At 46.0% G+C, this 17,835-nt stretch overlaps 1 protein-coding gene across 1 annotated transcript; it reads right to left on the reverse strand.

Annotated features, from left to right (window-relative positions):
• Positions 1-3,922: 3,922 nt before the first annotated feature.
• Positions 3,923-16,276, reverse strand: LOC128730207 (serine-rich adhesin for platelets). The gene is made up of 6 exons (XM_053823239.1): positions 15,160-16,276; positions 13,410-15,102; positions 12,512-13,333; positions 10,291-12,406; positions 4,119-10,209; positions 3,923-4,017 (listed from the first exon to the last, which is right to left on the reverse strand). The coding sequence occupies exons 1-6, from the start codon at positions 16,274-16,276 to the stop codon at positions 3,923-3,925; spliced, it is 11,934 nt and encodes a 3,977-aa protein (XP_053679214.1).
• Positions 16,277-17,835: the final 1,559 nt, after the last annotated feature.

The raw sequence follows: 17,835 nt of genomic DNA on the forward strand, positions 1-17,835 counted from the left end.
GCTAATATGTGAACCCTTAAATTAGAAGTAAACATGTGAAGAACCGCTTGTAAAGCATGTTCCTCTCCGAGGACGGCGCTTCCCGGTTCCTACACTTTGGGGGTGAGGGCTTGGAGGATTCGTTCCTCTTTGAAACGTGCGCAAAACTGACCCCATCTGTTGGACCCAATGGGATCCTCTTACAAAGCAAACTAACCAGTGGAAAAACACGATCCCTGCAGTTTAGCGTGTGTGTTAACACTACAGGAAGCAGCCAAAAGCCGTACCAGAAGTAGGTTCAGTCGGAAGTAAATCGTGGTAGAGTTTATGCAACCAACGAATGTAAAACGTGCGTTTCAACTGCGCATCCCGATGAATTGTAAAAGCGAAACAGAAATGTAGCTGTATTGGAAGAATAAAAATGAGCAGCGAGTAAACGAATAAACAAAGCCAAACAGAAAAAAAATAATATTAATAATAAAAGTAATAACACAACTCTTAATACAAGTTTGTTCTGTTTTTTTATTGTTCTAGTGAACACTGAAACTGGGTTCGATCGTGTCTATTATGTCCGAAATAATTCAATTTGATCACGAAACTTCCGCTTTTTATCGAGTTGTGCGAGATTGGGAAAGGTTTATAAACATTCTCCTCAATTTTTGGCGCTTTTAAAACAAAAGCTTTCGACGAAAAAATTGACGAATTCCGCCGTGAGCATAAATCGAGCGATCCGAAAAACCCTTTTGATGTCGAGAAAACCTCAACTGAAGTAACAGGAGCGCATGTGAAAAAGCAAGCTGCACCGATCCGCCGCGACCTCAAATCGAGCGATCCGAAAAACACCTCTCGAATACGAAAAATTTTCGACTGAAGTAACAGGAGCGCATGCGAAACAGCAGGTAGTAAGAAGCGCCCGATTAACCGGTCCAGCGCCGCCGAAAACACAAATCGAGCGATCCGAAAAACACCTTTCGGAGGCAACAATTTTTCGACCGAAGTAACAGGAGCGCATGCAAACAGCAGGCTGCGACGATCGATCGCAACGGACGGATCGCTCGCTCTCACTCGTGCCATGTCGTTGGCTCCTCCCACGCCGATCGGGCTCGCGCGCGCGTCTCTTTTGCTCTTGCGTACCGGTCTCTCCCGTTCTATCACGGCGCGTCGCATGTGGCATCAACAAACCAGCATGCTCCCGTTGTTCTCCGCTGCTACTGTTTGTTTATGGACGACACTCGCGAGCGTCGATTTTAATTCGCGATGGCGGAAGACTTCGAGTAGCGTCCCCTCGTAAAAAGGCGCCATTTGGCGGAACCTCACAATGCAATACAAACCATTTTTTGGAACTTTTTCTCATCAATTGCGAAATAAAAACACGATTGCAAGTATTATTGAATTCTCCGATACATGGTGTCTCATTGTTTTATTGTTTGTTTCTCTTCATAACACGCCCTCCCGTACTGGTTTTGTCCGATTTGTCTGTCGTATATTACAATTACTGTTAGTTATCGCAAATTTCATTTCTTGCTCGTTTGTTTTTCTCCATTTTGTTACCGCTAAATTTATGTTATCAAATTAATAAATTTCTTCAATAAATTACATTATTTGAACGTCTTCCTACTCGCTCGTATGCCCCTTGCTGCTACTGCCTGGAGCTCGTAGCAGAAGTATTCGACTGGGATTTTACTTTTATTCCGATTCCGTAGATGATGCTACTATGTACTTGCAGAGAGTCTTAAGTAGTATAGTTTCCAAACCTTTCGTACGATTCAGTTTATTAACTTTGATCCATCTTCAGATTTCCAGCCGCAACTCCGAATCCCATTTCCTCTTATTCACTAGTTTGTATCCGTTGCACGTATCCATGCATCAAGTAATGTAGGTCATGCTACTATATAAAAATATGATGTACAAAACTTATACGCGACTACTAGTTACTTTTAAAAAATGTTCATTGAAAATCCCTTCACAATGGTCTACCATTCACCATCCGTAGCCCTGATACCATTTACACGAAATTATATCATATTTTTCCTACCTTTATATTACATCTAAATGAACAATACACGTTTAACAAAGTGGCAAATAAAATGGATTTTGATGACGAGGAAACCCAGATGCGTAGCCAGTAACATGATGATAAAAAAACGCTTAGCTTTTCTATATATTAAATTCGTTGATAGCAATGAATGTAAATAAAACGTAAGAGAGGAATAATTTACAGATTTCCAGTTGTTACGCGCCATCCCCTTAGCTAAAACGTGTTTTGTTTACCACTATAAAGCTTCTACTTTTTACAGCGTTATTTTTCGACCTGGAACCGAGCGTTGTTCCTGCGTTGTAATGTTTCTTCATGCCATTTCGCGCCATTCTCTTCGAAAATTGATTTAGATATCGGGGGTTATATCCATTGGTTTCGTTTTTGTGCCTTCCAATCGAAATGCGCATTATAAACCTTCTCTAGTGTGTGTATTGTTGTTCCGAAGTAAAGAACATCGGTGCGGTTAGTTTCACGCCGATCACATTGTCGATCCAACACCGTGAAATTACCGCGCAAGACTATTGTCTCGGCGGGCTTTACAAAAAGATATCCAGAGATGTTCAGCTAGATTTCTTTATAATTTAACTAAAAATACACACATAGAACCTAATGTAGCTCACTGAACATACGACATAGGCGGATACATAACAATATAACTCTAAAGATGCCTAACTCCTATCGAAAATTCCTTCCAAAACTAAACCCAGAAGTTAGATCGATTGTAAGCGTGTGGTTCTGTCCCTACAGCTTTCACATTCATTTACTTGTTGCGATTCCTACATGGTATGATAAAGTACAAGACCATATTTGAAAAGATGTTCCATCTACCGTCTTTACTAAGGGCTATGGCTACAGCTCATTATTTAGCTCACCCTGTAACTGTTCACTGTACTGTACCTTCATCTCTACACTTGCATAGCGTAGGCTTCCAAAACTCTAAAATATATAGTTCGAATTCCTCCGTCGTTTCATTCCTCTTTGTACTTTGTACTAGGTATAGTTTACACGAGTTCTCGGCCATTTATGTGCGTTATGTAGTGTCTCTCCTTCTTGTAGCTCATTCGCTAGCTATCGCCGTTACGCTTCCGGTATGTTTCATTTCTTTGTTCATAGTATAGAAAAAGGTTTTTCCCGCTTTTGCATGTGTTTGATTAATGATTTAGTTTCGCTACGTTCAGCTCAATTCATTTTGATATTTCACGTGATAAAAATTTTGATTTCGTTTTTGGTTTTCATAAAAAAGAGGGTTTTACGAGGAAACACATTAACACCGATTACTCTCGACGCGTTTTACAAACTTTGCAACAACAATCCTGCTAACTCAATTCTATTTTATTACAACCAAGTAGTTTACCAATTCTGTTAATGGAATGGCTAGCGCGTAAAGCAGCTCAAATGTCAATGGAATAAAAAATGTATCATTCCTGAGAATACAGGGAATCTAATCTCTACATTCCCGAAAGATTGCAGTGATCCATTTCCAAAAGTACGCATCACCATATGTTCCATACAAGTGTTTTTGCTACGAGTTGAACAAAAATATTGACGGCAGTTTCGTGTGTGCTTGATCTTATCCTTCTCGAGAAATCTCAGGATGGTTTCGTCAAGCCACGAAACTGTCAGAGAAAACTAATAATTCTCCTAATTTTTACTTCTCATATTTCGTCCTAATGAAATCTTTACAAGATAGAGTATTGTAATAATTCTTAATCGGGCCTTTTTCTTGAAGATGTTATTCTGCTTCATTTTACTCTTATCAATACATCTGTTTCCACATTATAGTTCATCATGACTGTGGCGGGTTCCATTACGTTTGGACGACGACATGGCCAGCATGTCCCTTACTAACTCTGGCAAAAGCTATCACTCTCATTTCTTTGTCCCTGAAATGATGACACGGCACCTTTAGGGGAAATATTTCAGCGATTTCAACCTTTCCGTGGACATTCCACCTTCACTGCGCAGCTCGGCCAGGGTCGGTGTAGCACTGAATGTGGTAGCTAAAATTAGAAGTAAAAAGCAGAAACAATTAAAAAAGAACGTGTAGAAAAGGAATGAAAACTAGCATTGTTTTATCGACCGTTGAAGTCTTGATTCTTACTTATTTCTTCAGTCGAAGACAGTGTCTCGTAGTGGCTGTGATGGTGCAGATGGTGAATCGAGGAGGCATTATCCGAAAGTGATACGCTTCCGCCGACCATATCCTTTCCAATCGATCTAGTCAGCGTGCCATTGCTGATGCCAGTGGACGTAGATCCACGCAAACGACTACCGCCAGAAGAAGCTGAGGAGGAATTTGAATTGTCACCCGATTTGGGATCATCCGGCGCGTCAAGATCTAGCTCCATACAAAGCTCACGGTTGATCGAGCTGGTCACATCGTTGCTGCTGATGGTACTACTGACTGCGGCCGATTCTTCCTTACGATTTCCCTTGTACGATGTGGCAATCGCCAAAGTCGTTGCAGCCGTAGAAGACGATGTCGAAGAAGCGCCGGTTAATGAAGTGATCGTTGACGTTATCGCCTTGGTGGAGGATACGACACAATCAGTGGAAGACTGCTGTTTCCGTTTGCGGTATTCAGTTATAGAGAGCTTGCGTTTCGGAGTCGCAGGGGCACTCGCGACGGCTGTTCCACCGGCTGGCGCAGTATCGGCTCCAGGGGTTGCCGTCAGCAATGCCGGATTGAGACGCGGATCGGAGCTGGCTGTTTTGGTGAATATTTTCGGATATGTTCCCACCGCTGGCGTTCCTCCGGTTGGGGTGATTACTCCTGCCGATGATGTACCTATTCCAGCTCCGGTTGCCGACGATGTCGTTCCACCCAACGTCGAAAGGGATTCGGTTGCACCGAGAAGAAGGGATGATTTGCCGGTCACACTGCTACCAGCTACGATAGACGATGTGGTGGATCCCAACATCGAAAAGCTAGCCGATCGATGAAGCGGCGCCAGCATCGCCGTTCGTTCAAGTAGATTCGACACCTCTGATCGATACTGGTAGATGCCTCCGCTACTGGTGACCGATCCGACTCCTGTCGGAGTTCCTGTCGATTGGCCCACTACCGATCCGGTACTTGGATAGTCCAAGAACGATGTGGTTGTATTTCCCGAGGTACTGCGCTGATGAAGCTGATATCCACCCAGTGTGCTTAGATGTCCTGCCGAACCCATCGAGTCCCGAGGCGTGATGGGATCCATTCGAAGCGTCGAGAACGATCTAATCGGTTCACTTCCAAAGGTTGTTACCGACGGCAGGATAACACCCCCCGTCGTCCCAGTGACTGAAATTTTCACTCCAAGCAAACCCATGGCACCTGAAGGTGACGTAGTCATTAGGGACGGCGGCGGTAACGTTGACGCTGCCAAGACCGACACTGACGACGGAGGCAACACCATTGGTGGTAAAACCGTAATGCCAGCAGGCTTTTCTGTGGTATTACCCTCGCATGGAACTGCATCCGGAATTGTGGCAGCCTTTTGCAATGTCACATTTACAGCATCATCTTTGACGCTGAGATCGAAGTTAAGCTTCGTCTGTTTCTTACCGCCAAAACTTCCACTTCCGGCTATGCTTGGCGGTGTAGTGCTGCAACTGTTACCTTTCTTTGATTTGCTTTTGTTTCGTGAAATCAGATTCATTATGTTTTCTGAATGAAACGAAGCAATCACCTTCTGGAGATCCGCCATCTCACTCTGGTCACTCTCTTCTGCCACTGGTTTCACCGTTGAAGTCCTTTTTTCACTTTCCTTTGTACCGTTTGTCACATTTGGCGATGAACTTGCAACTGGTGGTGATTGAATGGGGTCTACAACGTTCGCTGTTTCCGATTTCTTTGACTCATTTAACGGTTCCTCGCCATTGTCTTCGTCGTCTACCACAAACTCTACGGTCTTCTCAACATCGGATAATGTTTTCGGCATACGAAGTTTCAGCGCACTGGTTTCAGACATCATTTCCATCATTTCCTCTTCGACTTCACGCATCAAAGCGTCATCGTCCTCCTCACGGCTTCGTAATCCAGTAGCACTTTCTTCTTCCTCTTCTTGGACATATACCAGTACCGATTCTTCCTCTGCCCCTCCATCCGTGTCATCGCCTGGATGCTCACTTCCATCAATCACACCCGAGGGACATTCGTCATTCATGGCAGCTAACCGCTCCTCAACAATTGTTTCGACAATTTCATCAAACGTAGACGAAAGCGATTCCGCAACAGAAATTTCTCGCTGATCCTGCGATATTTCATTCGTTTCTTCGTCGGCTTCACAGTAGCTGATTCCACCGTCTTCGGCATCACGATCCTCTTCCTCTTCCATCATCTCATCTTCTTGCTTCGCGTGCATCGCGGGTTGTTCCTGCTGCTTGACATAGACTACATCCATTTCAGACGCAGACACTGCAGAGTGGGTGACATTCCCAGAATCCCCGAGCGAAATCGACTCATGAGATTGAGACTCATGCCCTTCCTTCTGATCCTGAGAAGACTTCTCATTTGTTTGTTCTTGCATCATTTCTTCAATAACAACTTCAGGAGAAGCCTCTGAGATGATACTTAGCTCTATTGCTTTCTCAATTTTTTCAGCTACTTCTGCGTCATCTTCATGTTGGTGGACAGTTTCTTGTGGAATGCACTCCTCCACGACGACTTCTGTTTCGACGGTGGCGATGTACTTTTGGCTGCCTTTACTACGTGTCTTTGCTTTACTGTCATAAGAACTGATCACCTTCACATCAGGCTGTTCAGAAGTTACTAAATCTACGGAATCTTCCATAGACGATAGTATAACAACTTCCTGCTGTTCTGGAGCTGCCTCCGCAACAATCTCGATTGTGTCACTCGTGGCGACAGGTGTGTACGTCGTTACCGCTGGTGCATATCCTTCCCGTTCCTGTTCTGCTGTTTCTTTCTCAACTGATAACGACGGCTCGACATTCACCGCCGCACTCGATGAGTCTTCTACTACCAACGTGTTTGTTTCAAACTGCATCTGTTCCAACAAGACTAACGGGATCGAATGATGTGGTTGGTGGTGAATTTGCTGCAGCAATGGAAAAGAATGATGATGGTGAAGATGGTGTTGATGCGGTGACGACACATTTACAGCACCGCCAAGATGAAGCTGCGGATGAACGTTTATGCTAGCAGTGGCAGAAGAAACCGGTGGAGATGTGGAAGGTGCAGGGATATTAACTTCCGGCATCGGTCCAGGATCGGCAAAGTGAAGCGGAGTGAGCATTTTCACTGGGCCACTAGCCTTCGGAGGGCGATGTGACGAAAGATCCATTGCTTGCTTTTCCGGAGACGAATTATTCCAAAACAGGGCACCGGTGCCACCTGTTCCACCATTTCCAGCGCTCGTCGTAACACTGTTGCTAGTGCCCGTATATTGAGGGGATGCAGTCGATACAACATATAACTGTTGCTGTTCCTGTAGCTGCTTCAGCTGGATTTCCGAAGAAATTGAGCTCAGTGCTAACGGTGGTGGGTTTATCCGTATGACACGTCGTTTCTTCAGTGGTGTTGTAAACCCATTCGGTGGAGGAGGCGACGAAGAGGAAGATGATGAAGACGAGTGTATCCCTCCTCCTCCTCCGGCTAAGTTCGGGTGTTCGTCTGTCTCTTCCGATATCGCCTGTCGCAACCAGCGTTTCTTAACCGCGGCGCTTTCCATTTTTTCCGAAGAGGCCGAGACCTCTCCGATGGATGGTGTCCACTTATTAGAGCCACTGTGCGAGACAGACGACGAAACTCCCACTGATGAGGGTGGAATAACACCAGCCTTGACATCGTCCGATTGTGCTGAATTTTGCATGATGAATTCTTCTACTTTTTTCGCTGCATTCATTATGTTACCACCGTCTTCTGCGACCGTTGAGGCCATGCTCGCATCGTCAAAATTGCTCTTCAGATTAGCAGCAGAAGGTGTTCCAAGTGCAGCTGCTACGTCGACCACGTTGCCGCTAGTACTCTTTTCGTCGTTGGCTGCCGCATAAGAGGAATCAATCTGTTCTACTGCCAGATGATGCCCACTTAGCCACTCTCGGCTCATGCTTTTCTTCGTCTTTGCCTTTGCCGGGTACTTAAAATCTTGCTCCGTTGAAACTACTTCTGGTGTCTGAGCATGCACCGGTGGAGACGGCACAGAGACCGATCCCATTACCGAGCTGGGAAGGTTTAGCGGTCTCCCGCCTATAAGCACCGTTGAAGCTTGCTCCAGCGGGCCAACAGCCGCCTCAACTAGCATGCAAGCGGAACTAAGCAATGGAAGACTGCCGCTAGCAACACCACCGGGTACTCCGGCGCTTGACAATTCTCCACCGACATCCAGGGTAACGTTTGGTGTGCTAACTCCCATCAATTGGGCCGCCCCGCTGCTGCTGGCAGACTGCGAGAAGGTTAACAATAACTCTGCTGCCTTATCGTACTGACCGCCTGCATACTGGCTACCACTAGCAATTTCATTCTCCACGTCTTTCAGGACCAACGGTTGGGATGTGAGTTGTGGATTTTGGTGTTGCGACTGTTGTACTCGGCTAGTATTCACTTTTGATTTCGTTCTTGAACGAGCTGCCGCCGCCGCTAGCTTCTTTCGGCGTTGTTGCGTCGAAGAAGCAAAATGCTGACTGACGGCCTTACTTTTCTTCTTCTTTGACGAGCGAGTTTTTGTAGGAGTGCCGATACTTGTCAGAAGACCTCCCCCACTGGTACTCTTCCTCTTACCACCATAACTGCTACTACTTCCGCTGCAACTTCCTCCGCTAGAGGATGAATTCGCGTTAGGAGAGCAACCGAACTGAATTGAAGAATCCATATTAGCACCTTCACAAGAGCTATTTGCCATCAGTGGTCCAGAGGACGATGAAACATTACCCCCTAAGAGTGCGCCATCCATGGTACCATCGTCAGAAAGGTTACCTCCATGAGCAACCGTAGATGTAGAGATACTACGACGTTTACCGGGGGTACCGATTCCGTGACACAACTGTTCACCAGTTCCTCCGCTCTTGCGCTGTTCTTTCAATTCCTGTTTGCGTTGTTGCGATTGTTCCATTTTTGCAAACGCCTTTACGATCGCTTCCATTTTGCGCTCCTCTCGCGTTAGCTTGCGATTTGGTTTTTCCGTTGCCTGTTTCTTTTCAGAACGAGGTTGTTGAGACTGCTGCTGTGGGTGAAGCGCCGGATGGTGGTGGTCCCCGCCAGGACTATTCTTTTTACTTTTGTTCGAAGAGAAATTTGAAGCATCATGGTGATGGTGATTGTTAGGCGAGCTTGAACCTTTCACTGGCGAAGAGGAAGCAGACAGATTATTCATGAGCACCGGTTGTTGCTCCAGCTGTGAGTTTTGTACAGGGGACGGTTGTTCCAATTTTTTATCCACAACCAGTGACGGCGATTGCTCCTTTTTTATGGTAGCAGTAATTGCTTCGGTCTCAGCTACCATATCAGTTTCCTTCGCTTCGACGTCGCGCGCATTAACTGACATAACCGATTCAAGCTTTACATCGCACTTACTCTCCTCCTCCTTTGAAATGTATGATTGGGAAACGTCCGAAAAGTCACTAGGATGATTTACTTCCTTCAATTCACTCTGTTCTTGTTTGACCAGAGGTATTAAATTATCCTCAACAGCATCGACAGCCGTCAGAGAAGGCTCTTGTTTAACTTGCGGCTGCTGAAACAGTGCGGTTCCAATAATTTCCTTCACTTCAACGACACCATGCTGTTGTACCGGTCTTGTTGGTGACAGCAATAGAGAAACAGGTGAACTTATCGAGCTGGTTGATTTTTGTGGTGACGTTGGTGGCGATGGCTTAATTTGTATTTTCATCACATCTTCAAGGATTTCCATGCAATGTAATTGCTGTTGCTGTTGTATCAACTCCATGCGAGTACCATGCTCGAGTAATGCGGCGTCTAGCGCCGCCGTTCCCGGTCTAGAACCGGCGCATCCACCTCCAGACGAGGCCATCGCTAACAGGGCGGCTGCTGCTTCCGGTTGTTGTTCCTGACTTTGCTGGTGAAATTGTTGCAGTTGCTTTTTATTCGGTGAATGATGTGGGAGCGTTAACGGTTGAGGTACACCGGCATTCAAAGGTATCGTAACAGTTGGTAACGCTGATGTTTGTGCGTGTGGCGGAGAATTTACACCATATAGGTGGTAAGGCGACGACGGCGTTGCTGCCCCACTCTGATGTGGACTTGACGCAGGGTTTTGGTGATCTTGCAGAGAATGAAGCTGCGCTGAAGTAATGGTTGAGTGCGAGGGTACGATGCCTCCTCCGTACAAGTAGGACGTACCGCCATGCGCAATTCCTTGCAGCTGTAGAGGCAGAGGAGAAGCCATAGGAGGAGGTCCGGGCAAGACGAGTGGCTGCTGTTCGTCTGAGTGTTGAGAATGGTGTATCTGGAGCGACGAGACAATCGGCTGAGGAGACATCAAGCTACCAGGAATGCCTCTTTTTACTGGACTGCAAAATTGACTGCCAACAATCGAGTCGCTTTCGCCGCCGCTCGAAGAGATCGATCGATTTCTTGCATCGTTGGAACGACCGGTGCTATTATGGCGCGTTTTCTTAGACTTTGCCTTCCCATGCTGTTGATCAAGAGCACCTTCAGCAAGGGTGCGCTTCGAGCCGATCTTGTTACCACCTTTAGAAATGGAACTGGTGGTAGCATTATTAGGCAACGAGGATATAATCAGCGGAGCACCAGCTAACTGCGGACTTGGTCCTACGGATTCGTTCAGTTGTGCCGAGTAAGCACAATCCTTGATCAATCCGCAAGCACACACATTCGTTACTGTGGTATGGGTTAGAATCACAACACCACCCATTCGATGAATTAGTTGCTCATCATGCCGAATAGTGATCTCCGTGTTCGATTTAATATTTGTAGTTGCGACAATGTACAGATGTACAACTCCCTTCTCGACACTATGCAGAAGCTCCGCGTTTGGCCGACAGGATCGTCGAACAAAGCGCGCATCGTTGCCATATGTTCGAGTGTCTACACACAACTCCATCCCGCCACATCCGGCTGCTGGCAACTGGTAAAGGAAGAGAAAGGGGCCGGCGTTCTTGTTTTGACTCAGCTTCCCATTCGCGGCCATGTTGAACAGCGACTGCAGCTGTTTGTGCTGGCTTGTCAGCATGTACTTGCCTCGTACTTCAATGATTGGGACTCGAGGTTCAATATCACTGGTCCCAATCAGAATTTTTCCTCCCGCGTGTGGCACAGTGGTACAGCGCGGAGCGAGACTCGCACCACCGGCCACTGACAGCAACCGGCTATCGATGAGCAATGGATTTTGTGATTGCATTTTTGCGAACGCTTGAAGCCGGGCCCGTAACTCCGGTGAGTAGTGGTTCGTAGTGGCGCGCTCGTAGCTATCAATCCACGTGCGGATCATATTCATGAGCTTTTCGGTGCTCTGCTCTGCGCTCTTCGCTTTCTTTTTGGAAGGTCTGGAACCCGTCGCCGTAGCAGCATTCACAGCGACGTTTCGTAATTCCTTGCCAGCAGCTGTACGTTTACCGCTGGTCAAACGGTTGTTCAGGGCCGCCTCTGCTTTTTTGCTTAACTTTTTAGTCATTACTCCGCCACTAGTACTACTATCACAGTGCATTGACACGGACGATGCTATCGCGGACGCTTGTAATGCGCCAGCAACCGGTGATGACGCCAGCGCCAACGCCGACATCGTAGTTGACGTGGGGTCCACCATCATTCCAGCAGACGGAACAAGGTTGCTCCCCAATGGCACACCTCCACTACTACACACAACCATTGACGTTGTCGAGCTGGTGCCAGGATTGTTCATGGCGTTTCCAACTCCACCAGGAACACCGTTTGAACCCACCATTGTTAGCGTCGTTATAGCAGCATTCGCTGATAAAGCCGACATAATGTTATTATCGGACTTTTTGCGCGATCCTCCAGCTCCTGCAGATTTTGATTTTTTTGATCCTTTTACACCCGTAGGCGTTACATTGTGATTAGCCCCGAACGCTCCGGTGCTGCTATTTTGATGCGAATGACCTTGCATCTGCTGATGCGATATGAGTTCATTTGGCAGGAGCTGCTGCGAATGAGAATATTGTTGTTGTTGATGATAATTGCCACTCTTTCCGCTCAAAGGCGGTGTTGGAGGAAGCAGCTGATGGTTTGTGTTTGACATCCCACCATCAAGTGCACCAATCTGAGTCGATGAAGACGATGCCGTCACGTTGTTGTTGGCAAGGAATAAACTCTGTTCTTTGCGCTTGTGCAGCTGGAGTTGACGTGCTCTGGCTTTATCCACCGGCCGTGGTTGACACAGCTCACAGTTGTACTCGTCCGGAATATTCATACGATCGATTCCCATGCAATCCACGTGTTGCCAGGCACTGTGACGTAGGAAAATAGAACGGAAACCAAACATGAAATAGACGTTATATGATCTTCGAACTCCCTTACAATCAGTTATATTGTGAATCAAATTGCATACTTACGAGCACTTATCACAACAAATCATGTAGCCATCATCGTGAGTTAAATCACAGATGCACCGTGTTACTGAATCATCTTCACCTTCACACTCAGGCGCGGTATCTGTCTCTTCACCCAGATCGTTGTCCTGTCCGGTGCGCGAACCATTGCTGATGACTGACTGCACATCGTCATTATCGTCATGCATTCTCGGCCGAGTTGTTGACAAACCTCCTTTTGCTTGGTATAGATACTCGAACATCCCTGTCACGGCTGCTGCTCTTTTTACAGCTACACCAGCCAGTAGATCACTTGCGACAGCCGCCGAAGTCAACTTAGCTAAGTTCATCTGCGCTACCGGGACCATCATGGGAGGGCATCCGCTCGAACCGACCGCAATTCCTGCTATTGCCGTTGTTTTGCTAGCGACACCCGTTGACGTGAACGATCCCATTGCTGGACTACCTGATCCTGCGGCATTTGCGACGGAACCAACTGCGGATTGTTGTGTAGTTGGTGTTGAATTGGATAAAATATTTGGTTGCTGCTGCTGCATCGTCGGAAGCATACCCGAAGAAACCGTGTGATGATGTTGCTCCACGACAGAGCTTTGTGCAACAGACGTCGAAAGTGGCTCGCAATAGGTGTGGTCCTGCATTACTGCCTGTAGAACGTAGAATCGCCCAGCCGATGGATCCACTGGACCAGGCCGCACTTCAACACTGTTTCCCTCATCGTCGTCTCGACCCGAATAATAGGTGGAACTACTCCCCATGTTCGATGAGATGCACTCTTTCAGCGGAATATTGTCCGCAAAAAGGCTAGTTACACCATCAGCAGATCCACTGAAAAAAATACAAGTATCTATTAGTAAAGCTAAATCTAATTTTGTATATTTGTTTTTTTTTTCTAAAAATTCACCTTTGCCTTCCGCCATCTATGGAACTGGAAGAATCGTATCTAAGACGGCTTGAAACAGAAACGCCTGATAGTTCGATCCCGGATGGGTGCCTACCGAGAATTTTCATGTTATTACCGGATTCCAAAGACTTTTGAGACAAACTCTGCAAGATTCTCGCTGTAGTCGTTTCATCCGACTGTCCGTTTATATAGCTAATGTCTCCTTCATTTACACCGGATCCGCTTTGCTGAGCTGTTAATGCTTTAGCAGAGGTTGTCGCGGGAGACGAAGTATACACGTAACGATACGGAGGTGATGCCGCATAGTTCACAGTTGCTTGGGGCGTAGATTGTTGATCCGCACCCGACGCCAGAGACTGTTGCTCAAGTGTTGCATAATGATGCTGCGCAACTGAAGATGGCGTAGAAGTCGGCACATGTAAGGGATATTGTCCTCCACTGTTGTTTCGACCACGTCCGCCGACATTTTTGGTTGCTTTCATCGGTGAGCCGCCATTCCCTTTAACGTTTGCGAAGTTACTAGCACCACTTTTGACGCTGGTATAACTAACCATCGATTCTGCAAGCGGTTGATCGTACCCGCCTACGGTTGCTGCAGCCGTGTACAAATTGCTCAACCCTTTATGGCCTGTTCCTACTACTGTTGGAGTTGGCGGTGTCGTCAACGTTGTCATCGTTGATCCTGATCCAAACGATCCAATCGAAGACGAAGAGCTCACAGCAATGTAGTTAACAGTTGTACCCATTGCAGATGATGTGTACCGACTTCCGCCCGACGTCTTAGTTGTGTGTGATGATGGTGTGCTCATTATTATAGTTCCCTGTTGCTGTTGCTGCTGCTGCAGAACTATCGGCTGCTGAGTGCCGATACCGGAGAGATTCCCAGCGATAAATGCACCCTGCATTAGAGGGGATTGTGTACGCGATTGAGACGACTGTTGTTGAATCTGTATCAGCTGATTCTTATTCGTTTTCATCACGTTTGTTGCATTGTTGGACTGTTTCGATGCGCCCATGACGTGCTGCATCGATGATGACAATTTAATGCTTCCAACGGAAGATGGTATTCCGATGACTTGATTATTACCGCTGTTGCTGATATTGCTGCTGTTCGTATTATTGATGGTGCTGTGCTGTTGCGCGAATGCTGGCGTACCACCCAGCACAGCCGATTGTTGCTGAACGGTATGAGCATTGTGATATACTGCTTGTGCAGAAGTACTCGTGTACATGGAGGTCGTATTAACGGACCCTGCATTCGCCTGTATATCGATCAATGCGTTTGAAGTTGTAACTATATTATTACTATTCTTCAGACATAACATCTGTGAAGTAGCATTATTTGGCGTGGTGGTGCTAATGTTAATGTTTCCATTGCCTTTCTGAGTCGTACCGGCACTCCGGATCGTTTTCAGACTCACGTTGACACCACCCACCGTAGACGGTTGATGTTTCATGACGTTCAGCGTCTTTAGCGTTACATTTGCAAGCTTTGGCTGCTGCTGCTGTTGCTGTAACATTTTTAATGATGCATTCTGGCTTACTTTGCTCTTGCTGGTAACAGCAAGCGGTTTAACGTGCGTTGGCACAATATTTTTGAGCTCAACCGCAGGTCCACATAGTGTTGGCAACCCTGCACCCCCTCCAGTATCTTGTAAGTGGGTAAGAGGGCTACTATATTGGATTTGCTGTGCCTGGTGTTGCATCTGTAGCGATGATTGTGAATGTTGTAATGGCGACTGTTGTTGTTGCTGTTGCTGATGAAGAATTCGTCCTCCATTGCTCAAAGATGTCGTTGTAACCACTCCGGAATTACTATTGCTGGTCGGTATCCTTGTCACGAGTTGAATATTGCGAGGTACAGTTAGCTTCTGCACCATTGTATTTGTTGTCGTTGCCACAGATCCGCTACCACTACTGCTACTATTGCCGAGCAGAAACCCTCCAGCAATAGACATTGCCGGAAGATGCTGTTGCGCAATTGGAACGGACGAGGACGAAGACACAATTTGCTGGTGCTGTTGCTGCTGAGATAGAGGCGGATGTTGATGGTGGTTGTTGAGATTTTTCACCTTAGCTATCGGCACACTGATAAGTTTTCCAGCGTTGAGCTTAGTGCCGGTCGGCGTGAGAACATTGAAATTCTTTCCAGCGGCATCAATGTAGTTGAATGTGGTCGTCGTCGAAGTCGAGGATGTGGTCTGCGACATTTGTAACTGCAGCTGCTGTTGCTGCGACTGCAGTTGTTGTCCTTTAGACACCAGCGTCACATTGCTAAGCACTTGTACGCGAGACGCTGCATCACCACTTGATGAAGACACGCTATGTCCAGCGAGTATATTCACTGCTTTAGTCATCTGGCCACTTCCGCCTACTGGGTGGCTATTGCTATTGAGACTATTGTTGTTGACACTGCCAACGCCGTGAGTTATATTGCTAACGTTACTAATATTATTATTGCTGCCAGGGGACGTTGTGGTAGTCGTGGTGGACGTTGTCAATCCATAGCCGGTGCAGATCAGATTCGAATACTGTACTGTTGGTGGAGCACAATCGCCCCTTAGCTTTAAGGCAGCAGCATTAGAGAGCTGCTGCAAACCGGTGGCTGCCGCGACCGTGTCATTACATTCGAGCAGATGATGATGTGCATGATGATGGCGCAAGCGGCTATTAGCACCTCCTCCCCCATCTAAGATAGTAACATTCGTTGAAGCCTGCATCGGGGGTACCGAAGTGCCACTAGTATTGCTAAAATTACTGTTGCCATCTCCAGTGCCGGAGTTTGTTCCACTAGTGACAACATTGAATTTGTTACTGCTCAGAGTACTCGACGGTGCTGCCATGATGCTGTCTCTTTGGGCCGACATGCCTCTACTAGTCTCAGGATTGTTTCAGCTACTGTCGGAAATGATTTTCCGCTTCTTGCGGTCATTTATTTAAATGCAACACCTTCGGCGACACACTTTTAATTTTCCTTTTAATTCAGATAATTCCTTTACTCGTCCTTTCTCTGAGAACGGGAGGCGCACTCCCAAATCAATCCAATACACACAAATATAAACACCGCTTCTCCTATGCTACGTTCCAAAACCGTCGTTTTTACATTCATAGGATAACTATGTTATGTTACGAGCACGTGCTTCTGTCGCACAATATAGTTGAAGATATTTTATCGGTACGACAGTGTGATCGTTATGTTCACGTACAAAATGGTCTTTAGTGCACTTTCTCCGAAATCCACAGCAGAGACAATCGGTAGATAAGCGTCGAATACAACGACCACATTTGAATTACAAAATAGCAGTGGCTTAGGAGTAGATGATAGTCCACTGGGCGAGATGAGCGATTCGTATGTTGGATTTTACTATGTTGGGAATTAGCCAGCGCAGGAAGATCCCAACTCTGCACTTTCTTCTCGTCAACTGCTGCTTGTAACGATGGTGATAGTTCTACGTATGCTACGGGCGGATCACCACCAATGCTTTGAAAATTGAAATGGCCTTCGTTTTCGTCCAATGGTGTAGGCAGCGTTAAGGCCATGTCAGAAAGGTTCATAACAGTGGAGCCTAGAATCCTGTAAGAATCGAAATAACAAATGAATAATTAGTGTCTTGATCTTGGTTAAAAATATTTTTCAATGTATAAACCTAACATTTAACCCTAACAATATTAAGTTTAACGATAAATCATATTAAATTCCCATGGAACAAATAAAATATAAGAAATATGGAAATATATATATATAAATAACTACTGATGGCATACATCATTGAATATGGTAAATTTGCGATCTCAAAATTTCGTTTAAAATATATTGTTTTGAAACCATATTATTACTGTTATATGCTGTTGTCTTTCTGTTTATTTTTTTTTTAATTTGAAAACGCAATGAATTTAGATTTGAACATATCACACTCATCACTGCGATGAACGGATAATGGATAAAATGCCAATTGCAATGATTGCGAACAAAAAATCAATTTCATTTGAATCGTCTAACCAGCCTACTGCGTCATATAAAATACATAACCTCTAGCAGATTTGTGATACGAAACAAAAAGTAATCAAAAAACTATACAACGGCATTGCCACTCGGAACCTTCAACTCGTTCAGCATAAACGATCGTAGTCCATGTTTCTACTTCACAAATACCTCACCCACACAGTCGCGACGATACTTCGAAAAAAAACGACATCACCCTGCTCACCCTTCAAAACACATCTTTTCCACAGGATGGTGCGCAATCGCATTACAATTCCGGAATCTACGCGCGAGACGGATTTATAGAGATCGTCGTCGTTGTGAGTCCCAATGCGTTGTATCATTGCAGCATGACGTTTGACGTCGTTGCGAACGCAATCGCAGCCCAATACACAGCTCATACTGTGTTAAATATCTTCAATAACCTTTCTAAAAGCATTCGAG

Source organism: Anopheles nili, chromosome 2 (assembly GCF_943737925.1).
Source record: "Anopheles nili chromosome 2, idAnoNiliSN_F5_01, whole genome shotgun sequence".
NCBI lineage: Eukaryota > Metazoa > Arthropoda > Insecta > Diptera > Culicidae > Anopheles > Anopheles nili.